This window comes from Crassostrea angulata, chromosome 1 (genome assembly GCF_025612915.1).
Source record: "Crassostrea angulata isolate pt1a10 chromosome 1, ASM2561291v2, whole genome shotgun sequence".
NCBI classification, from domain to species: Eukaryota; Metazoa; Mollusca; class Bivalvia; order Ostreida; family Ostreidae; genus Magallana; species Magallana angulata.
The window spans coordinates 13382920-13408138 of record NC_069111.1 but is presented as its reverse complement, the minus strand read 5'-3'; the positions used below and the strand labels follow the sequence as shown (position 1 = coordinate 13408138).

Genomic DNA, 25219 nt, shown 5'->3' with positions numbered 1-25219 from the left:
GTCAGTGTGTCATGCTGTATAAATATTTTAAACACTATACGACTAATTATTGTAAAAACAAAAAGCCATGCCAAACAGGTATACAAACTAAACATCATAATAAGACACCTTTTGACATTTTAAACTTGGAAAAAGGCAATTAATATGCAATTGAAAAGTAATTGAAAATACATGATAATTTTGAAATGTATTTAAATACATTCAATTACTTGTAATTGAATGCAGACTCAATTACAAATCACTTCCAATTACTTTTGAAAAATGTAATTAATTACGCTCAATTACATTTGTATTTTTTTTTCAATAACCCCACCCTTGATATTATCCATAATTTGCATACTAGAGTGTGTAAATACAAAATTTACAACACCGCCCGGTAAATTCAAAATTTACAACATGACACAAATACAATATTGTTGAAATTGCTTTATGTACACGTGGAAAGGTTGAAGACGCATATCATTATTTTTCTCATGTACTAAATATACTGAACCCAGAGTTTAGTTATTTAATAATTTTTTTAGCATTGGCAATATATAATATTGTTAATACGCATATTTTGTTTGGAGCGATGACAATCTTAATAATGCTGTGAAATATAACTTGTTTTCCATTTTTATGAAAAAATATCCAACAGATTTCGATTATGTATTTACATTTGTATCAAAATGTGCTGAAACATCTAATGAATATTATTTTGAATCTTTGTATCTATATACAAATTTAAGACATTTTATTTGCATGTGAAAAATGTGTATGTCAATTATTGTATAGGGAAAAGGCTACATAAGTTTTAGAACTTGTGCCAAATCCCATTATAATTATATTACAATGAAATAAGTTCAAGCATAATTTTTCTCATAATAAATATAAATACCCTTCACCTAATAACATAATGTATTATTAGTTATAAGGTATTTATTCTTATTATGAGTAAAAATTATAACGTCAGGTGCCTGTGGTTCAAACCAACCAATGCCAACAATTAGAATAGGTTCCCCTCGACTCTTTGAATTAAGCTAAAAAGTACGAAAGGAAAACAAGTTATACATGTATTAACATGCAACTGATATTTATTTCAAATATGTCACATTTATTTAAAATATATCATTATGGTATAAGAGTACAATAAATCTATATACTATAACACCACTGAATAAAATGAAAACTCTATAATCAACAGTAAAAAAGCATCTGTCTCTGTTTCTTGCTATCCTTCATAATTATGAACATATCTTGCAATTTACAACAACAACAAAGGTCAAAAAAAGGTGCATATTGGTGCTTATTACCCTAAAAATGTTAATAACGTCTGGACACATTTGTGATTTATTAACATATACTGGTAATAAAACAGATTTTTGGGTTAATTGAACAAACATCTGAGTCATTGAGAAAATGAAATAGACCTACAAACTTTTTGCAAAATTGTAAAAGCTATACATGCACTACTCTCTCTCTCTCTCTCTCTCTCTCTCTCTATTTATACATCACCATAACATGATAACAGTAAGAAGAAAAAAATTTAAGTACTTTGAACAAAATAATACTGACAAAACTTAACTTTCTATCAATCTCACATGACAAAAATGCAGTCCCTTAATCAAAATGTTCACATAACCACCAAATATGAACATATCAATAAAAGTACAAGTAATGGTAATGAACTTATGATAAATGCAAATGATAACTCGTGTAACATTGGTTCAAGTCTTAGTTTGAAAATCTAGTCCAAGTACTCGTTGTGAGATATAAATAACATCCCATCAAGCACTGAATCATGTCATTTTAAATCCTCTTTTAACAAGGTCCATGTATATACAATCTAAAGAGCAATAATTCAAACTTTACTATATGGTTTTACAACACACAGTCATTGAAATACAATTATAACTAAAACTAATGTTTTACATTTGATTTTATCTCTCTCTTTATAACCCTCCATTTATTCAGCCTGCTCTGTTTTTTTAATTGTTGTTTTTTTTTAAGCTATCCTCTTCGAGAGAAGGGTTAATTCAACCAGCAAGATATTAAGATCAGTGGCATTGAAACAAATTGAAAAAGGAGGGGGGGGGGGGGGGGCTAGACTTATCCTAAGAAATCTTGTCAAACCAAAAAAAAAAAAACTATTCCCAAAATCATCAAATTCCTAATCCATGGGGGGGGGGGGGGGGGGGGGGGGGGCTAGTATACCAATTACTCCAACTTCTCGATATTTCAATCTTTTCAAGGTAAATTTAGGAACTTTTATCTTTGCTGCAAGAACAAGAAAAAGTGGGGGTGGGGGGGGGGGGGTAGGGGGCTGAACCCTCTATGATCCTACGTACCTAATGGTAAGGTCTTACTTTGCAAAAAAAAGTTAGACCTTACCTGTTCCGACACTTATAACGATAACATAATTTTCTGCATTCAAGGCATCAGCATTTTTAACAGATGTTTTACTACATTAGAACAGTTATAATTTTAGTTTTTCAAGTAACTTACAAAAATATTTTCCTATCTTATGACCAAAAATTTAGAGCCCTCACTACATCAAGAACTATCCTCTTTAAGTCAATACATAACATCACTAGATGGTGATTCATCAACAAATACTTTGTTAAATTGTTTACTTTATATCAATCGTTTTGGTTGAATATCATCATAGCTCAGAGGCTGAAGTATTGGGATTGTGAACCGAGGATTATGAGTTTGAATCGGCCTGGGGATTTAGTAAATTAAATATTTGAAAATCAGAATTTTTTTAAATTCAAAATTGCATATTTTTTCACCTATTTGACTCATAATAGTCATGATCATTATCAAGTAATTTTCTGCTGAGAAACTATTTCAAGATGTAGTGAGCCACAGAACAGTTTGTCAGAAGAGGGCAAATAAAATTTTAAAGGTTGCATGATCTAGATATATACTGTATATGCAAGCTTTACATTTTTCCATTTATCAATATTTGACATCATCAATCACTCTGACTGTATATTGTCACAGATTCATTAGCAATATACATAAACTTTGTAAGCATGAAAATTCAACATTGCCAATTATTTCATCATCTGTAGTTCACATTTTGTTGAAAATATAATATGCTTAGTATACAAAGTGCAGTTGTGTATAATTAGGGAAATCCCATGTACCTAACAGTTGGTTAAAATATGGCTAACAGAATTATGGCTTCCAATAAGACTTAGCACTTGACACACTTTCCACAGTACATGGTCTGGTTCTAGTGCTAGCAGGTCGCCTTCCTTGCCTAGAAGGAGGCCTTCCATCCAAAGAATATGGTTCAATCACAGAACTAGCTTGAGTCATTTGTCGTGTTGAAAATTCTGGAGGTGACCAATGCAATGGGGTAGGTTTCTTTTTCTTTTCTGCCCAAGGAGCCTCAAATGAAGGCTCTTCCAATTTAGGTCCGAACAAGGTTTCATCAACAAATGTAGGTTTGTGGTTGTGAAATCTATACTTCTGGGACTCATGAGAGTGATTGATGCGAGATTTTATATTATGGTAATTGCTAGGCTTTGGGTCAGTGGAACTAGGAGCCCAAATCAATGGTGGTCCTCGCTTTTTATCTTTTGGAGTTTTTGATTGCAAAGAAAAATCATTCCTTGGACTGTCATGATGTTGGGTAAAGTTATGAGATCTAAAAAGAGTTTCATCAACTTCTGCAGTATTGCTGACTTTGCGATATCCACTGCGAGGTCGACTACCTGTAGATGATGGGGGACGAGTTCCAGTTATTACAAATGTGTCTGTCATCTTCCTTGTGTAGTATCTGGTAAATGTAAAAAAAAAATAAAAAAATTTATCATAACAGACTTTGAAAAACAAAACAAGCATTTTCAGTTTATACATATATCGAAGGACAAATTAATAAATATGTCAATTCCCATGCACTTTCAAAATAAATTAGTAACAACAATTACAGTATATCCATTCACATAAGAGAAATTCAAAGACCAAACTATTTCCTTTTGTTTAGAAACTATTCATCATTTGTAGCTGATCTGCGTGGATCGCTTTTTAAGTTTTTTATCAATATATCAGTGCTTCACTATATAAATAGTAATGGCCTCGACCAACTTTTCGTAAGACTCTTTCGCCTCAAAACACTCCGAACAAAAATGCATTGTAAAAGATCAATTAAAATTAATTTAAGAGCATAAAATGATTCCAGTAATTAATTACATTGATAAGCTGAAATTATCTCAAATCTACGATCTGTTCATTGCTGCCTGGCTGCATGTCAACAAAAGATCCGGGTTAACAAAACGCTTAATGTGGGTAAATTTAGTAAATCTGTCAGAGAAATGACGTCTAAATTTAAATCATTATGTTTCGAATTTTAAAGAGCATATCTTACGATTTTTTTGTTTAAAAAATGACAGATATTTAATTTGTCTTCACATAAATACAGACATAGTGATTTCCCTATTTACCCATATCATTGTTCCCACAATTCACAGCGTATTGGAGAAAATGGCGTCGGGCATGTGTTTCCGTGAGAGAGACTCAGAGAGCAAATGTAATGTCTTACATTGGTACTTTTACAACTGAGACATCGTGTACAAAAGGTAAATCTAGTTCAGTTAACATTTTATTTCTAGAATTTTTATATTTAAAACTCTGAACTATTGCACTCATTAGTAGAATTTATCAGGACGTCTTATAAACGTTCGTTTCGGTTTTGGTCACATGGTATCAAACGTATGAAAGTCGTTAAACGCTAAATACTTATCTCCTACCGTATTTCCAATTTGTAGGTCGCCATGAGCAGTCCAGAAAATTGTCATGTCTGTTTCTCGAAAGGGAAGACGAGTAGACTCCGAGTTTACCAGATAAATTTTGACGAGGCAGTACGCTTTTGTGAGGATGATAAGGTAAAAATTTGTATTAATTTGTCGTTTGGAATCCCTTTTTATTTTTGCTCACCAGAGCTGAAAGTTCAAGTGAGCTATTATGATCACTTTTTGTCTGGCGTCAGTCTGTATGTAACTTTTTTTCTTTTTTTTTCTTTTTTGATGTCTTCTCTAGAAACACTAAGCCAATTTAAGCCAAACTTGGCATAAAGAATCCTTTGGGGAAGGAAATTCACATTTGTTAAATGAAGGGCCAGGCCCTTTCTCAGGGACACAATAAGGATTTTTTTTTTTACATAGGAATATGGTCACCCCATTTGACAACAAAGGCTTAATTTTGAGTGAAAGCTTCCTCAACTTCGTTCAAATCTGATAGTAAAGAACCAAAAAATTGGCTGTAAATGTGTTATTAAAAAGGGAGTATACATATTTGTGGACAATTGCAAAAAGAATTTTCAGGAAAATATCTGGATAAGACTATTTTTTTTAAATTTATCCGAGGGATGATCTAATAATTTCAAGAGAAAAACAATAAAATGCCGGGTAGGGACCCACCTCAAATAAGATCATATAAACTAAATTATGAAGATATTTTGTATTTGATACCATATAGCCAATTTGATCAGAGCTACCACTTTTGTTGCTCAGGTGAGTGATGTGGCCCTTTGGTCTCTTGTTTCATGCAGCTAAGGGGAACACATAGCTTCTTTAGATAAGAAAATAACATTTTATTAGATAAACACTTTTCTTCTAAATGGAGTTTGTATTTTAACAAATTAAAAAAGAATTCCTTTGATTTTTCAGTGTACCTATCCTGCTGGTCAGCTAGCTACAGACTCTTTAATTTTAAACAGGAAGTATACAGATATTTCTCCAAAGAAAACAACCCAAAAAGTGACACCAACAACACTACAGAAATCACAACCAATCAATGCCAAATTAAGGAGCAGGAGTCATATTCCATGCTTACCAAGTATTAAGAAGATCTTAGATACCCCAATTAACAGAGTATGCTCTCCAACTGGCAAACGACCCCTAACTCCTTACATTCCTGGAAAATCAAAACAAAATCATGACAGAGAAATCCTTGCTACAAAAACAACATTATCGTATCAGGAAGAAGAGAATATCAAATTAAAGAGTGACTGGACTTTTTTCCCACAATGGCAAAACAAAGAGGCAATGTGCTGGTTAGACGTTGTTATATGTCTGTTTGTACACTGTAAAAATTTGCAAGAAAACTTGGAGTCATACACTGAAGATGACAAAACTGTGCTCAAAACATTACTTATTGCATACAACCAGGCCTGCAAAATTTTAAACAATGGCTTAGATTCAAAACAAGATAGTCCAAAACTTGATTTGACCAAGGTTGAATATCAGCAACCTGTATTACAAACTTTAACAGCATCACAGAGATCTTCAGACATTGTCCGAAATTTTCAGCAAATGTCTGTTGTTGACAAAGTTAAAACAGGTGCTGGAATTAAATTTAGTTCTGAGATTAACAAGGAAATGAATGTAATTGAAGACAGATACCTTCATGCATTTAACATTTTGCAAGATGTCAGAGAAACTGTTTTTCTGAAGCTTCAACCCAAACTACAGTGTGAAAAGGGGAAAAATGACAGTCCATTGTTTGCCATCCCTCTTCTGGTGAAAGGAGATTCTGTAGTGGAGAAATTAATGAGGATGAAGTATAGATTTGACTTTCATTGTAAGGCATGTGGATACATGCAGAGCGACTCTTTTGAACAGGTTTTGCCAACATTACCTAAACCTCCACAGAATATTGCCATAGCAGAACCAACAGTTGAACGATCCTGCTTTAAATGTAGAGCACCATGGCAGCAGCGAAAAATGATATTTGAAAAGTGAGTTTATTATTGATTCAATATTATGAATTTTAGTGTTGATATAATAAAGTAAATAAACATATTTATGACCATTCAATTACTATTGCTTTAAATTAATGTTAAATTTTAATATATAAATAATTATTGAAAATCTGTTTTTCAGGTTACCAGAAGTTGTGGTTCTACACTTTGTGGAGGGTTTGCAGAGTAATGACATTGAGTCCTTATCATTTTCATTCGGAGGAAGACAGTATAGAGTGAGGGGCTTGATCCAGTATCTTAATAACCCAGATCACTTTGTAACCTGGATACACAATGCTGAAGGTAAGAAATAAAGAATATATTAATTAAGTACGTCAATTATCATGATTAATTGCCTCAATTACATTATCTTATTTAGAAACTAGCTGAAATTACATAAAGGTAAAAGTATTGAGAAGAAAATTTGTTCTGTGGAGAAAAATAAACATGGTAAATTTTGTTTCGGATCTTACTTTACATTTGAAGTGTTCATAGGAAATTTGATCTTCTTAATAGAAATTATTGACCTCTTTCCAGATATGACTTGGATGGAGTGTGATGACTTAAAGTCCCCTGTTTGTCAGCCCCAAAAAGTGGACCTAAGGATTCCAGCTCAACAGATCCATATTGTAATGTGGGAAAGTTTTTCAACAGCAAAGACCAAGGATATACCAGTGAAAATGGAAATAGAGTCTCCAGCGCAATTAATCAAAGATCAAATGAAAAATAATAAAATCAACTTGCAGAGCTCTGACACAGGTTCCGTTGGGGTTGATTCGCCAATGTCAGTTGACACTCCGACAGAAGATGATTGCCAAGATAGTGTGAAGGCCTTGCGTTCGTCTTCTTTAAAGCCCAATATGGTGGTAAAGTTGACACACACAGGACAGTTAATTCAAGTTCAAAATCAAGTTACCTCTACACCTAGTCCAAATTACAGCCCAGTGCTGCAGAGCAGCAGCTCTTCAAAAGTCAAAGTACCCAAGCGTGTTGGAAAAACTGCTGCCACAAAGAACCAACCAGATGCAAAATCTTCTCCAGCTCTGTCAAATCCTGTTGGTTCATACACCCCTTCTTTTCTAAAGTCACTTATTCAGAAAAAGTCTAAAAACTCCCTTGTCTTGCAGGCGGAGAGTCGTGCTGGAAAATCTCCCTCCTTCCATGGAAGTACTGGTGCAATAGCTAGGCTGAGAGGATTAAGTGCTACAAACTTTAGACCTCCTGTACTGGGAAAAAAGAAGTTTGAAGGGTATTTTTCACAGAAAAATTGTAAGTCTAATACCCCCCAAGGTTCAGGACTCTTTCGTAGTTCCAGTGTTTACTCTTTATCGGGCGACTCCTCGCGTGCAAATAGTCCCACTTTAAGTTCCTTTAGTGATACTTACACGCTACAGAAAAGAAAGTTTACAGACATGGAAGAGATGAACAGCAAGAGGAGGAAATCTATTTGCAGTGACTCCAGTACTAGTTCTCCTGAGTCGTTCCACGTGGAAGAACTGATTGACGTGCCAACATCAGAAGGATGTGATGTCTTACAAAATCTCTACAATGCATTAAATCTATCTTTACCAGAAAATTTAGAGCTCCCACACAACGCTAAAAGCATAAAGTCAGCTAATGCAAAGTTATGTGATGAAGAATCTCTGCCTGATGTGCAAGATTTAGCAGGTTTCATTGAAAACTCTAATGACAATAATGTGTCAAGTTTAGATGATTTTCTTGCACAATTGTAATTGTTCATCAGTAAAGTTTTTCATTGTTTTCTTTTTAAAGCAACTCAATCTTGTCCAAAAGGTATTTTGATTTTTCTTGATATTAGTAGTTTCTTGATGTTGATTTAATCATTTTGAAAAAGGTTTTGTTACATCATGTTATATTGTGATACCAACTCATGTATTTTGTGAGTGCTGCGATTTGATAGACAGCTCATTTATATATACACTTTTTACCTGCTAATGCAGTTTTCAGAACTGACATTATGAAGGTCATATAAATGTTTAAGTTGATTTGTGATTAGTATGTGTAAGTAATATCAAATGATCTCATGGAAAGAAAGAAAAAAATAAGCACCAATTTAACGTTCTAGCAAGGAGAAATGTCAGTGGTTTATGACATGATAATGTGAGAAAGCCTTGTGGCCTTGGTGACCACCCATGTGTTCAATCCTAAAAGTCCTTTATTTACATTTGTTCACACCATTGTTTATTTTACAACTGTTAACTCTTGCATTTGTTGAAATATTACATTGTTTTCCAAAACAGAGTTCTGATTTTGTTGTAATTTAATTGAATAATCACAAAAGTTTTATAACAACAGTTAATTTTGAATCAAAATTTTAGTCGTACATGGGTGTTATATGGTCAAAAACTGTCTGTCTGAATATTTCTTTTTAATTTTTTGTCTGTCTGAACAAGGTCACTGGAAAAGATCACATTGTTTGTCTGTTGATCAATGGTTGGTGATAAGCCTTTTTTTTTTTTTTAAATTAATCTTATGTAAGGTTATTTGCTTTCTCTAGAACTCGCAATGACAACTGAACTTTTTGTCAGTGAATGTTGTTGTAAAAATCTGATTTACAGGAGCATATGGATTATCGAAATATGGAACTGTCAGCCAAACTACATGTGCTTTAATAACATTGATTCTCCATGCGAATGTTGGAATTGTCTGTCGTCTGCAGTGTTACCAAACTTGTGTCTGTTGTCATCAACGTCGTAAGGAAGAACTAAAAAAAAAAACACTTACCAAACTTGGAAATAACGTCTGTCGTCTTGGAAAAGCTCTTGTTTGTAATTAAACAGATCTTGACAAGCTTAAATGACTTGTAACAGCTTCAAGGTCACTTACTATTTATGAGAGATTGTCATGTCTAAAGTTTCAAATGACTTGACAGCTAAATGTTCTACTTTGAACTTGTAGTGCTCATGGAGAGGGTCACTTTGGTTTCTTTTGTTGTGCTTTATATAATAATTCAACAATAAAGTTCATTGTTATTTTCATTATCAAGCTTTCATGGGTAAAAGAGTGTGTTGAACATAATGCATTTAAATCATATAGAAATTATCAAATATTTATCATCTTGATCAATTGAATGATCAGAGAACGTAGAGATCCAAAACTTGTGGCCAGTTTCTATAAAAATTGTAAACTACCGGTAGTCACAAAGGGCTCAAACAAGCTAAATGTTTACCTTTTTAGCATATCTGGCCCAAGGGCTCAAATATGTTTTTCTGATTAAAGTATGTCTGTTGTCATTATTTTCCTGTACATTTTCATCTCTTTTTTTTGGTTCTACTGTCTGATTTTATTTTAGTTCACCTGAGCCTAAGGCTCAAGAAAGCTTCTTTGATTAAAATTTGCCTGTCGTTGATATAAACTCTTCTCGTTTTCATCTTCTTCTCCAGGACCAATTTCAACCAAACTTTGCACAAAACATCATTGGGTGAAGGGGATTCAAGTTTGTTCAAATGAAATGCCATGCTTTTTTAAAAGGGAGATAATTAAGAATTATTGGAATTATTATTTGTTGGTATTTTTCAAAAATCTTCTTTAAAAAACTATTTGGCTAGAAAAGCTAAAACAAGTGTTGAAGCATCCTCAGGTAGTGTTAATTCGAATTTGTTCATGATCCCCAAGGGTATGGTGGGGTGGGGCCACAATGGTGGGAGAGGGGGCAAATTTTTTACATAAGAATATGTATAAAGGAAAATCTTTAAATGTCTTCTCGAGAACCAATTACCCAGAAAAACTTTAACTTTGGTAAACGCATCCAAAGATTGTAGTTTTGAGTTTATTAGAATCTTTGGGGGTAGGGTGGGCCACATTGGAGGGGGGGGGGTCCAATTATTACAAAGGGGGAAAAATTGAATTATTCTCAAAAACTCGAGTATTACTAATATATGTCATAAACTATCAGATCAGCTTCCAAATTAAGTTTGTGAAAATAATGACCCCAATTGGCCAGATAAAAACTTAATGGGAGCGTTGAATCATTCCTTTGAGAAATTGGGATTTTTTTCAACCCAGCTTGGCACAAAGCATGTTAGTGAGCATAAAATAAGCCTGTAATATCCAAAGTTTTAGATTATAGACCAGTAAATGGTAGATATAATATAAATTACAGGCACGTAGCATCGATTTTGAAAGGGGGGGGGGGGGCAGACTCGTTCAAAAAATTTTGACAAGCAAAAAAAAAAATAAAGGGAAATGGGGACTTTCCCAAAATCCTAATGGGGGGGGGGGGGGGGGTGGCTGGCGTTGTATATATCACTTCAATTTCAATCCTAATTTCCTTATTTTCATATTGATTTTTTACATGCTCCCAAAAAAGTGGGGGGGGGGGGGGGGACTCCATGGCCATTCCATTTTTTATATGTAAATTAAGAAAAATTAGTTGCTGCGAGAAAAAGTGGGGGGGGGGGGGGTGTTCCAACTGTGAGTTTTAGTGAGTATTAGAAACAGATAAAACAAACCATTTTAGGACCTTAGAGGCTATGACTTAAGAGCAAGCAAGCTTATCTATCGATTCTTCATGTTTTGGTTGCTGTTTAGAGGAGTACTTAACAAGTAGAAGTGATTCTATTTCACAAATAAATAGTTCGGTGAAAAAAAATGGAAACTTTATTTTATATATATGTAATATATTTTGTAGTCGGAGAGGCCACGACTAGGGTCAAGGCGAACTCAATTTCTACATAAAAACACATTAATAAAAGGATGATACAAGGTTATCCATAACTTTCCCAGATGATCAGATGTGTAGCCACTTTTGTCGGCGGTGTTGGGGTGACAAGAAATTATAAGAAAAGTATAATTAATCAAAAATTCAGTGTGATGTTTAGTTGCATTGTATTCAACAAGTTTTTCCAGATTAAAAAGATATTATTAAGAGGGCGATTTACACAACTAATCTTGTTGAAATTGCATTTTAAAGCTGGATTGAATTTTTGGCCAATTACCTAAGACGTTGCAAGGTTCCACGTCCGGTAAATCGTTGTAGAGGATTACATGTTCTTAATTCAAGGACGCCTCAATTGATGTTTTTATTTGGGAGTGGTTTTTAAGTACATATACAGTCATTCAACATGCATTTGTTATTGGATATCGAATATCTCAACAAAACATTCGGTTTATACCCGGAATTTGTCCCCTTATTATGCAGATGTTGATGTTTAAAACAAGTACGTATATGATAATCGTATATATGAAGATGACCACACTGTGTACATTTTTGTTGCATAATTTATGCATGTAGTTCCAATGGAAAATGTATATTGGCAAATCCATTCAAGATGCGCAAAATCCGACCTTCTTACCTCTCGGCTTTATCGGCTTCCGAAGCAGAAAGTAGTCCCCATAATTTGAATTTCTCATAAATATTGGCACGGGCACTGGCTGTAGAGTTTTTATCCGGTTCATTGTCTTTGGTAAGCCACGACAAACGATCACTTTTACCGGACTCGCTCCTTCCTCCCGCCATCCTGTCCTCAAGTGTTTAATGTACATGTACACATGTATTAGTTTTGATCTTTTTTCAATTGGCAAGTTCCGCGTGTTTTTGTTGTAGCGTCGGACACATTGGTTAATGTGTTAATTTGTAAATATAATCACATTAATCTAGAACTTGCTAGGCATTTAATGGAATGAACGCGATGACAAGGCCATGACAAAAGGAACGAAGAATTAAATGTTCTGTTTATCTATGATACCTATCTTATAACCTAACCTTATTTTAATTTACACGATGGCTACTATAATTAGCTAAAGATTTAAAGTCGCTTACAAAAAATGGACTTGGGTTTTTGTTCAAAAATTTGTTTTACGAGAGTGGTATCAACTCACTTGATTCAAATGCTCAAATGAGCTTTGCTGGCAGTACATGTACTTGTTAGATTCGTGGGCGTTATCTTTTACTTTCAACATTATTACCTTCTCTTTCCAACAATAATATGTTCCATTTCTATCAATTTAACTTCAGAAATAGTTATCAAAACTTAAAAGTTGATGTTTCTGTGTATTTGTATGCCTGAATGTTAAACAGGGTAGCTATTATGAAAGTTTTTTTTAGGCAAATTAATAAAAATTCCAAATTATATAAAATTGTCATTACTTGGGACAAATCTTGGTTGGAAGGAAGTCGATATATTTGATAGTATCATTCATTAGCTTATCAATAAGATGAAATTTAAAACATTGTAATGTAATGTCAAATTACATTGTAATTATGCATTTAAATGTTTACTGGTGAGTAAGTAAGTGCTGGATTAAAACATGACCTCGTGTCTTCTACCCATCGAGTCATTTTCTTAACAACATTTATACATATTTACGCTGAAATTCCATTTTCAAAACTTTTCATTTTCTAATGAGAGTTTATGATATTTAAGGATTGAAACAAACTTAATGTTTTGATTTGTTCTGTTTGTTTTAAATTGCGACACTTTCACCGAATTTCACACAGTAAATTCTTGTACTTAATTTAAAACCTTGCCGGTTGTAATCGTGATCGTTTAAACAAATACATTTAACTTAAGATGGTTGGGTGGTCAACGTATTAACCATTAGATCTGCCTTAAACTTTGACGTACGACATATTTGACCTTTAATAACTAAAATATTTAAAATTTGAGCATTTTCCTAAATCTTTATAGAGCTCTTCTTCACAGGGAGGTAAATATAGCCTAAAAATGGCCACGACCAACCAGCTCTCTTAACTCTCAATGCTCTGATTATCAGTAAAGGTACATTTAACTCGATAGTTTAGAGCTGAATGCTCATTACCCAATATTTGTTCGAAACATTTATATCGTTTTCTCTCATAATAATAACTTGTTCGGAATGTTTACGTTTATAATTTGAGCATTTTAAGATCTCCTTTGACGTAAATATGGTATAAACTATTGTGTATCTAGAGCTGATTGTCATGGTCTTTGACAAAGCAAACAATTTGTGCACAAAGATTTAATAAATACAAGTCAAGTCTTGTCAGTCCGTTAAGTGAGAAAACAACAGCTCTTGAAGCAAACTTTTAGATACCTTTGAAGCCAAATCGACTTGAAGGAAAGACAACATGAGATTTACAAATAACGCACTGGGATTAATAAGTGTATCATTGGTAATTTTTCAACTATGTAAGGTGAAAGGATGGAGCCGTGTTGAATTATTCAAGAATGTCATCAGCACGGTCGACCCTGATATAGCTCCTTTTGAATCAGACACAACGAGTACTCCACTGACGATAACTCTTAACCTCATGGGTATATCGAAAGTCGACGAAAAACAGCACACGGTTTCAGGGACATACTGGATGATGATGGGTTGGGGTGACCCCCGTCTTTCTTGGGACCCCAACATGTACAGTAATATCACATCAGTGCAAGTCAAAGCCGAAAAGATCTGGTATCCAACATCTGTTTGTATAATCAACGAAATTGGAAACAACAAGTGTATCGATGCTAAAGACAAACAACTGACTGTGTACAATTATGGGTTTGTTGGATATCTGACAAACGTAGAAAGTGTCTCGCAGTGTAAAATTGATGTCACTAAATATCCGTTTGACACTCAAGTATGTGGACTGGCGTTTGAAAACGTAAATTTTGGAACAGAGTTTCTAAAATTCAATGAAGACTATTCGAATTTTCTCCTTCAGTATCTTCAGCCTAGTGAGGTTTGGGACATCACGAACCACACATTTAATGTTCACGATGTTTTTGATTCAAATCTGAATAAAACAAATCAAATTATATTTTTCTACGTTCAACTCGACAGAAAGCCAAACTATGTGATTATTTCAACTGTTTTACCTGTCATTATCTTATCCGTCTTGAATTTGTTCTGTTTCGTGGTACCCATCGAGTCAGGAGAGAAAATGGGTTTTGCTATGGCCATCTTTCTTACTTTTGCAGTATTTCTGACGATAATCAACGATTCCATGCCTAAATCTTCTGATGCTCTTCCATATTTTACTATTTATTTGATAACTCAGCTAGTTATAAGCGGATTAATTGTGATGTTAGAAGCATTCGTTCTGTTGGTTCATTTTCATTTTGCTGCTCGCAAGGAAGAGTTGGATAAAAATGGCAAATTGACTGTGAAGAAGACATTAAAAGTGACAGGGGTACATTTAGATATAGCATTTGTTTTGTGTGCAGTGTTTTGCGATATTTTTTCTGTACTTTACTTTTTCTTTAATGTACTACGCTAATATATAATATGCAATCTTTTATATTGTTTGAATGTCAGTGGCATGAATTCATAACTATAATTCTGTGCGACATGGTTTTATATTGTAAACGTATTCTAATAGGTTTTCAGTCACGTGGTCAGAGTGTATATATACAGACAGTATAACTACATAGGGCCACGCGGTATTTAAGGGAAAGAAGGTACAAAAAAGGTGGGTAGATGAAATTCATAAATTCAAAGTACGAATTACAGATGTTGCACAAATGTTGTTAAGAATGTATTATAAATTAAACGGTAACTAGCGGCGTTCCTATACAATAAATATATAAAGTTGGTTTATTCAGCACTTTGTTCGTTTTTATTTAGATAAACACCGTTGGGACAAATATAAAAGAGCATCATTTCTCTCCACCTTAAAACTGCCAACGAGCGTAAACTAATATTAAAGATTGATTTCTAATGCAATGCATATTCCTCTTTACCTGTTGTATAACAATCATGTGGCATTAAAAGAATTAATATTGTCGTTCACCATAAAGCTTAACATTTAATTCAAGGAATTGCTGCTGAAAACGTGCTATAAATAGAAACACATGCATGTGAACTGTTGGGGGATGAACAATTTAAAAAAAACAATCAATCATTGTGAAATTTGCTTGGAACTCGATAAATAAAGTTAAAGTAGGAATGCTTTGCAAATTGCAATTTTCCCAAACATAATTGTAATTTACTCCATACATAGTCTTAATTAATTTACGAAGGGATGGATGTCAGTTCTTCGATATTAGTATTATCTAACTGTAACATGTGAACAGAGAGAAGATAAAAACATCAATTTTTATTTTTGAACAATATTTGTATTTATTCAAATGCTTTGCAAATAAAGTGCATTCCATAAACACGACACCATATTGAACGCATTTACTGGTAAATAGGTTGTGGAAATGAATGTTTGCATTGTGCTGAAGTTCGGAAAAATCCATTCCCAATAAGAGTTACACAGAAATAAATGATTTAGACAGTTAAAGGCTAAAAACTCATTAAACCCTTTTAGTTATAGGTTTTATAATCGTGGATGCAGAGAATTATTTTAACAAAGAACATTCCACAGAGACGACAAAGCTCAATGTACACTATTTTGATCGGCCAATATGCCAAAAAGCATCCTTATGTAAAAGCCATCACAGTGACAATTAAGGCTTTCTCTTGCTGCATGTATATGTGAGGTCACAATGATAATGATTTAAAAGGGGTGGAATATGTACTGTCAGATTAAAACCACCCCTGGCGATTCAATGGCATAAAATTGTCGATCTAATTAGTGACCGTATTTTACATAAATTACAACACATTCTCCAACACACAGGAAAGAAGAACACATAAACAAGAACTTTATCAGTGCTTGTAACATACAATATGTTCTAGCTGGCGACCATACTCCTTTCCAGTTGTTTTAGACTTTGATTAAATCTTTTTTGATTCACTTTTAGGGACAATATATTTTCTTAAACTTTTCCATCTCTTTTTGTTGCATTTTTTTTATTTACGCTCTTTTTTCTGATTTCTTTTTCTTTCTGGTCTTTAATTTTCTTCTCCCTCCTTTTTTGTCTAATTTCATTGATAAATTCATTCTCTGTAACACATCTAGCACAAAGCCCTTTCTTAGTTTTTTCTTCGAGCACAGGTTCTTTGACAACTGCTGGAAGCCGAAGTCAGTCTGTATTGTCTTCTGAGATTGGTAAGGAACTCTGTGGAACCTGGGTTGGCTGTTCATTACAGACTGGCATTTTATCACCTGATGGGATTTCCCCTTCACCTGCAATGCTGGTTACTGATGCTAAAACTGAAGTTTTTGATGGTCCGCATGCTTGTGCTGGAATAGCCAGGGGTTGAAGGGATAAATACCCGTAGCTCTGAAACCTCCAAAGATGTTTATCATGTTCATTTTCTCATTATATGCATTCAAGAAAATTCTACAAAAGTCATATCTGGATATTATTCTGCCAGGATTTGTTTTTCAAACCAATAACTCGCAATGTTTGTTGTATACTAGTACCTTCTTTAAGGGACCAAAAACACTTCCGTCCAGTGGCTGTATCTAGTGTGTTGTGTGATGCAAATGAGAAAACAATATGGCATTGAAAAGTTTTATTTGTGATAAACGTGTATTAAACTTGTTATTTATCTACTTGAGCCATAGTTATACAGAACGCAAGGTGCCCAATTTAGTGCCGCCAGAGCAGCCCAGAACCGTGTTCGTTGGAGGACTGTTGTTGAAGGTCAATGTTCCCGACGGAACGAAGGCCTAAGTTAGTAAGGTGCCCAATGGTTATGTCCATCCATTTTGGCGATAATGCTAAATGACTTTTTCTTATTCATTTTTTTAAAGCATGAAATTTCAAAATAAGCATCTATTCACCCTAGCCATTCATTCGAACGTCTTTGCGAGATTTCTCAGTGGCAGTAGTCATATTGAAATCGTGTTTGCTTTGATGATTTACACAACATCTCCTTGAGAGAAGGGTCAATCAAATTAATTTACTTGTTTGTGACTTTATTTTATTAAAAGAAACTGTATATAATTTTTTTATGTAGTAGATTTTTCTGCTTATGAATAATTTTACCTGGTTAAACGAGCACGAGTTCAATAAGTGAACATTGTGATTTATTTTTGTAATATGTAGAAAACCAGTTATATACACGGTAAAATGTCGAAAACTGGGTAGCGAATTTTAGTTAACCACTCTGTAAAATAATAAAACCTTATTGTGTTATCACTGGACTGTAATTAGTGAGTCAGTTTAACTATCTTGGTATATTGTTTAATTACAATGGTGAATTTTTATCTACACAAAAGCACTGTTCAGTTCAGTTCAGTTTATTTCACTCAACACCATATAATGGTACAAGAGGTACATAAGAAGACCAAACATATTTACATATATACAATATAGTTGTAAAGTTCAAGAAAGTAAGTGGGGTGAACGAACAGTATGATTAATTTTTGAAATAAAGAAACACAATTTTCTTAATGTGATATAATCGACTGAAGACATGATTTCATAGAACTTTTTAGTGTTAGGAGAAGAACAGTAATATGTATCTAAAAACTGACTTCGTAATTTACTTAATGCCTTGCATTCTAATATAACATGAAATTCATCACCAATTTTGTTACAAGTACACAAATTACAATAACGTTTACTTTTTTTAACAATACCCCACCTTCCTATTTCAACAGGAAGATGATGATTTGTAGTTCTAAACTGAACTAATATTTTTCTTAATTTACTGGGTAACAAAAGTAAGTAGCGTTCACATTCAAAATTTGTTTTATAAATTCTATATACATAACACCCTTAGTCGATTCCTGAATATCGTTATGCCATTTTTGTAAAAATTGATCTCTTAACCTTTGGTTAAGTGTGCAGCACAGGGAAACAAACCAAAGAAAATTTGAATTTTAACGTTGAAACTCAATTAAATGTTTTTGATACCTATGCAAAAATTGTGTCAAGCTATGACGCTGAAATTTAGGGATTCCATAAATGCCAAGATGTAGAAAAAAGCATATAATTTTTTGTAAGAGGGTTTTGACTGTCAGAAAAAATACATGCAAATTTCAAAATGTAGATTTCCTCTAAAAATCTGCAGGAAACAAAAAAAAAAAAACAAAAACAAAACAAAAACAAAAAAAAACAAAACAAACAAAAACTCTTAATGTTAATAATCAAAATAGATTATGTACACTGTGCATGTCGCTAACGTACTTTATTCAATATGTATAAAAACATTTCCCACATATATAACCTATGAGATTTATTTGTTCAACGGAATACATACATGCAGACTTGTGCATTTCTTACTGTCATAATACCTTTTGTATCTTTATGCAGAAAAGTGGAACGCTTTAAAAATGCTTTCAACCAATCTTCTATTTATAGCAGGATTTCTTGGCAAGAAAATGAAAATGAATGTAAATCATATATTATCAAAGCATTATGAAATATCATGCAGATATAAAAAGCGAAAAATTATAGGTCTTTCAAACATTACTTCTGCAAACGTGAAAACAATGTTCAAAAAGACATAATTTTGTTACTGATTAGACTTCGTTTTGCAATTTACTTTCAAACTAGAGTCGTAGTTATTCATTGCTACCCTTGTGAACAAGGTGTCTGTGGACATTATATAACTACTTTGACAATTTTAGAAACTTTATTAATTTTTTTTTTGTGCATTATGAATAAATATATGTATTCATTACCTCTAGCTATTTCTACAAACTTCACGTAGAAATTGTAATACACAATGGTTAATGTTGGATAATCATCAGTAGGTTTAAACCGTTATATTGAATTGAATTGAAAAAGGTCGACACAACAAGGTGCCAAGAAATGAAAGATTTTGCAATCATTATAATAAAAAAGATTTAGAAGATGAGTTCCACTCAGGCTTGGGGTAATGCTCAATGTAATGGTAATGCATTGCAATGCATTACATGTTTTCAAAGTAATGCTAGTAATGTGTAATGCCACAAAATTAGCATTACAAGTAATGGTAATGTAATTCATTACTTTCCAAAATCTAGGGTAATGCTGGCATTACATGGCATTACTTTGCATTACTATGCTTATTTATGCATGTTCACTTTAAAAAAAGTGATAAATAAATGAATAGCTGAAATTGTATTTGATTAAAATTATTTTAAAGGAGAAAGCAATAATTCTTGAGATAAAAATGTTCTTCAGATAAAAATGTTTTGGTTGTATTATAAAAAAAGATTTTTAAAAATTTCATTTTATTACTTGATATAACAACACAATTCCATAACATTTTTAAGAGTGTTGTTATTAAGAGTTTGAAATCATTTAAACAATTTACTCCAATTAGTTTTCACTTCAATTAAGAAGTTGTCAACAACACACAATGCCCCCAGGATAATCTAAGTATCAAAACAATCTATTGTTATAAGAAGCACTGAAGACCCCAATCCCCTTCCCTTGGCTATGTTCCAATAGAAAAAAGGACAGACATGCACCTTTAAACAAAATGAATGCACTGTCCATCCATGATGAAAATCAAAATCACTTTCAATATTATAACCCATTTGAAAATTCTCTCTCTCTCCTCTCTCTCTCTCTCTCTCTCTCTCTCTCTCTCTCTCTCTCTCTCTCTCTCGTATATTAAGTACATTAGTTTACACTGATAGAAAATACAAGATTCATGTAATTTTTCTATCTTTGGTCTTGATATATATCCTAATATAAAGATTGCAAAAAGATGTTCAGTCCCAGCTTCCACTCCTCCTGTAAAAGGTTTATGAATTTAGTATACATGTTCAAAGCTAACAGGATGCAGTTAAGAGATGAACCCTTTGAAACTTTGGTGATCATAAAGTGCAACAGCAATCTTTTGTCTTAAAGTGTCCTCAGTATAAAGAAATCCGATTAAAATATATTAAGAATTACTGGGAAAACCCTCTGTTTATAAATTAATTAAGTTTCCAAAATTATAAAGATTTGTGTAATCTGGGGAAATACCCCCATTTAGCTAAAATAACCGCAACATTATTCCATAATTTGTTTTCTGTTATGCATGTACTTCTGTGTCTCTATTTCATACCTGACATTGAACCATGTCAAATGTCTATAAATATCAATTTACTTTATGTGATATGTTATTCATAATGCTATAAGATGATTATATATTGAGAAAATACAAAATGAATCTTATATAACTACAAGTCATTGAATTTGAACCTGATACTGAACATGAACCTGTAAATATGTTAAAGAGTGTTTTTTATTTGAAACATTTTTCAAAAACTCTTTTATTTAGTCTCTTTTTTAAACCAAAGTAATGGTAATGGTAATGCATTACTTTACTCATGTAATGGTAATGGTAATGCATTACTTCAAGAAAATCAAGTAATGGTAATGGTAATTTAATGCCCAAATTCATGAAGTAATGGTAATGTAATGCATTACTTTACAATGTAATTCGCCCCAAGCCTGGACTTCCACTTTATACTCATATGTCCTTTTTACGCTGAATTACGAAAGAAATATATAAAGAGTTTTTATTACAAAAAACCAAGTGTTTTTAAGCTAACTAAACTTTTTTAAGTGTTAACAATACAAAGGAACCCAATAATTTAGGAAAATATTTATCTAGCGCTTCCAAAATGAGAGCGCAGCATTGTAATAATACTACAGTTTAAGCTACTTATACATTTATGTTCATTCATATCTTAGATATGTACATGATTATATTGTCTTAATATGTCCACTCACTTACTGCACATTGCACATTTGTACATAATTTTATATGTATTATAATTTGTATTCCGATGAGTTGTAAAGCTCAAGGATAATAAATTGAATGGAATTGAATTTATAAATTATACAATGGCATGTGCTGTCTTTGCTTTGATATCGTTACTGTTCGGTTGTATTCAGAACATATTACCTATTTCCTAACGCTAATTGTCGATCGATCGATAAGACAAATACAGTATAATTTGGTTGCTTTATATACGTGATTGATTGAGAAATTGTATCTGAATCATCAATGCTTTTAATGACTGTTGATGTCTGTTTACGATTACTTCAAAATCCCGTTTTGTAAAATGAACTGTTCTCAATTGAAAAGCCTTAGTCGTGGGTCAGCGAGCAAGAGTTTTTGTGAAAGGGGTTTAAAATACCGGTAAGCGGACAGCTTTTGTCTGTTTAATCAACACTGCTCAGAACCTTCGCTAAAATCACTGCTCTGGTATTCATAACAGCCAAGTGACTTCAAGGAAGGGGAAACATGAAAGCTACGTTTAGAGTACTGGAATTGGTTATTCTATCATCGGCACTTCTTCTCCAAGGTGAAGTGAAAGGATCCAACCGGTCTGAATTATTCAAGAATGTTATCAACAAAGTCGACCCTGATATTGCTCCTTTTGAATCCGCCCTAACAAGTACCTATGTGACAATATCCCTCAACATCATGAGTATAGCAGAGGTGGACGAAAAACAGCAAACGTTTTCAGGAGCATATTGGGTGACGTTAGGCTGGAGTGACTCTCGTCTATCCTGGGACCCGAAAATGTACGGTGATATTTCATCAGTGCAAGTGAAAGCCGAAAAGTTATGGTACCCTACCTCTGTTTGTATGTATAACGAAATTGGAAACGACAAATGCTTCGACGCTAAAGACAAACAATTGACAGTTTACAGTTATGGGAACGTTTTCTATACAACTTATTTGGACAGTGTCTCGCAGTGTAAAATCGATGTCACCAAATATCCGTTTGACACCCAGTTTTGCGGTCTGGCGATGGGCAATATCAATTTTGGAACCGAGTTTCTAACTTTCAACGAAGAATATTCGAGCTTCCTTCTTCAGTATCTTCAACCCAACGAAGTGTGGGATATCAAGAATCATACATATGATGTAAATAATGTTTTCATCCCCGCTTTGAATTCAACTCAACAGCAAATTTATTTCTTTCTACAAGTGGACAGAAAGGCCTTCTATGTTGTGATTTCAACGTTGTTACCCGTGATTATCTTGTCCGTCCTGAATTTGTTCTGTTTCGTGGTACCAATCGAGTCAGGAGAGAAAATGGGATTTGCTATGGCAATCTTTCTGACTTTTGCAGTATTTCTGACTATAATCAACGATTCCATGCCTAAATCATCTGATGTTATTCCATATTTTACTATTTATTTGTTAACCCAGTTAGTAATTAGCGGATTAGTAGTTGTTCTTGAAGCATTCGTTCTGTTGGTCCATTTTCATTTTTCTACTAGCAAGGAAGAATCGGACACAGATGAGAAGCCTCGATTGAAGAATAAATTCAGAGTGACAGGGGTACATTTAGATATAGCATTTTTCTTGTTTGTCCTACTTTCCAATATATTATCGTTTCTCTACTTTTTACTCAACGTCATACGTTAACAGTTTTGAATTGTATTACAAACACTGATGTTTAGAACAAATATTTGTTGATCAAGCAAAAGGATTATACTGTAACATTAAACATGACCTTATCAAGGCAGACAAGGCTCTAAAGGGACTTGGACACGATTTGAGCTCAAAATTTCAAATTTTATTTTTCCATTTTTTAATGTTTTGAATGATTAATATGGGTATAGAAAGCATTTTATTGTTTATATTAACATCTTTCTTCAAGCTAATCGATAAATTGATTAGGAAAAGTAAGTAAAATTCACTAAATTACTGTTGATGTACGTAAGTGAGTTAGCTAAAAGAAACAGCCAAATCGTCTCCAGTGAGACTTTGAGTCTGACATCGTCATCGTTATTTCGTGCAGTCCGTGATTTTTCCTAGGTCGCTATAGGTTTGGACCAATCGATAAACAAGGCGTGTCGATATCTGTCCTGTCATTTTCTTGTCAGTTTCAGTCGCTGTAGATTTCGACCAATCGATAAATGGGGCGTGTAGATTTCAGTCTGGCTGTTTCTATAGAGCGATGAATTAACTATAAGTTTCCGTGAGAAATAGAGGGAATAATACTTGGTAGATGTAAATATATAACAATAAAGTTAAAGAAGGAATGCTTTGCAAATTGCAATTTTCTCAAACATAATTGTAATTTACTCCATACATAGTCTTGATTAATTTACGAAGGGATGGATGTCAGTTCTTCGATTTTAGTATTATGTAACTGTAACATGTGAACAGAAAGAAGATAAAAACATCAATTTTTATTTTTGAACAATATTGTATTTAATCAAATGCTTTTCAAATAAAGTGCATTTCATAAACACGACACCATATTGAACGCATTTACTGGTAAATAGGTTGTGGAAATGGATGTTTGCATTGTGCTGAAGTTCGGAAAAATCCATTCCCAATAAGAGTTACACAGAAATAAAAGATTTAGACAGTTAAAAGCTAAAAACTCATTAAACCCTATTATTAATTATAGGTTTTATAATCGTGGATGCAGAGAATTATGTTAACATAAAACATTCCCCAGAGACGTCAAAGCTCAATGAACATTATTTTGATCGGCCAATATGCCAAAAAGCATCCTTATGTGTGAAAGCCATCACAGTGACAATTAAGGCTTTCTCTTGCTGCATGTATATATGTGAGGTCACAATGATTATGATTTAAAAGGGGTGGAATATGTACTGTCAGATTAAAACCACCCCTGGCGATTGCAAAAAACGGGGTGGATTTAATCAGACTGGAATAAAATAATATAACTTATTAATTAGCTTTCTTTCATTAAAAAGCATTACAACCTGTTAAAAAAAGCGGTATGAATGTGTATAATTTGACCGTGTAACCTATAAAACTCGGGTTTAAACACTGTACAGTTGACTCAGCAAGCCTTCAATCTAATTCTGCATACAGGGTATATGTGAAAAGTGGACCACAGTAAGGGTTTCATAGAAGTTTGAATACTTCTAATCTGAACAAATTTTTTCCTCATAGTCTCCCAACTGAAAGTTCGCTCTTTCTCTTTTTAATGTACTAGTAAAGTATTTCTCACACTCATTCATTTTTTTTAAATATGGACTTGGAAGATGAATTTAAAAAATGATTAGTTACCCCATGGATTTGGGGGTAAATGTACAGTGTTAATTTCGTAATTGTTGACCTTTAATATACATTTACACAGTCTTATATTTAATCATTTAAGGCAAAAATGTTAAAATTTAATTTATAATTAATGGAATCGAAAATATTGAAATGCATGTGTATTTCTTTTTTCTAAATTCAATAAATTGGCATAAAATTATCGATCTAATTAGTGACCGTATTTTACATAAATTACAACACTTTGTCCAACACACAGGAAAGAAGAACACATAAACAAGAACTTTATCAGTGCTTGTAACATACAAAATGTTCTAGCTGGCGACCATACTCCTTTCCAGTTGTTTTGGACTTTGATTATGTCTTCTTTGATTCACTTTTAGGGACAATATATTTTCTTAAACTTTTCAATCTCTTTCTGTTGCATTTTTTTATTTACGCTCTTTTTTCTGATTTCTTTTTCTTTCCGGTTTTTAATTTTCTTCTCCCTCCTTTTTTGTCTGATTTCATTGATAAATTCATTTTATGTAACGAATCTAGCACCAAGCCCTTTCCTAGTTTTTTCTTCGAGTAGGTTCTTTGACAACTGTTGGAAGCCGAAGTCAGTCTGTATTGTCTTCTGAGATTGGTAAGGAACTCTGTGGAAACTGGGTTGGCTGTTCATTACAGACTGGCATTTTATCACCTGATGGGATTTCCCCTTCACTGGCAATGCTGGTTACAAAAGCTGAGACTGAA

The 25219-nt window shown here is 33.2% G+C and overlaps 3 protein-coding genes across 3 annotated transcripts; 2 read left to right on the top strand and 1 right to left on the bottom strand.

The window, feature by feature from the left end:
• Positions 1-2176: 2176 nt before the first annotated feature.
• On the bottom strand, positions 2177-12313 carry LOC128180902 (RBPJ-interacting and tubulin-associated protein 1-like). The gene is made up of 2 exons (XM_052849097.1): positions 12046-12313; positions 2177-3769 (listed from the first exon to the last, which is right to left on the bottom strand). The coding sequence occupies exons 1-2, from the start codon at positions 12207-12209 to the stop codon at positions 3163-3165; spliced, it is 771 nt and encodes a 256-aa protein (XP_052705057.1). The 5' UTR covers positions 12210-12313; the 3' UTR covers positions 2177-3162.
• Positions 4443-9729, top strand: LOC128180896 (SUMO-specific isopeptidase USPL1-like). The gene is made up of 5 exons (XM_052849083.1): positions 4443-4568; positions 4758-4874; positions 5658-6727; positions 6873-7033; positions 7268-9729. The coding sequence occupies exons 2-5, from the start codon at positions 4764-4766 to the stop codon at positions 8461-8463; spliced, it is 2538 nt and encodes an 845-aa protein (XP_052705043.1). The 5' UTR covers positions 4443-4568; positions 4758-4763; the 3' UTR covers positions 8464-9729.
• A 1240-nt stretch (positions 12314-13553) lies between the features above and the next one.
• On the top strand, positions 13554-23702 carry LOC128191330 (acetylcholine receptor subunit beta-type lev-1-like). The gene is made up of 2 exons (XM_052863407.1): positions 13554-14301; positions 21792-23702. Exons 1-2 carry the CDS (start codon positions 13800-13802, stop codon positions 22865-22867), a joined length of 1578 nt encoding a protein of 525 aa, XP_052719367.1. The 5' UTR covers positions 13554-13799; the 3' UTR covers positions 22868-23702.
• Positions 23703-25219: the final 1517 nt, after the last annotated feature.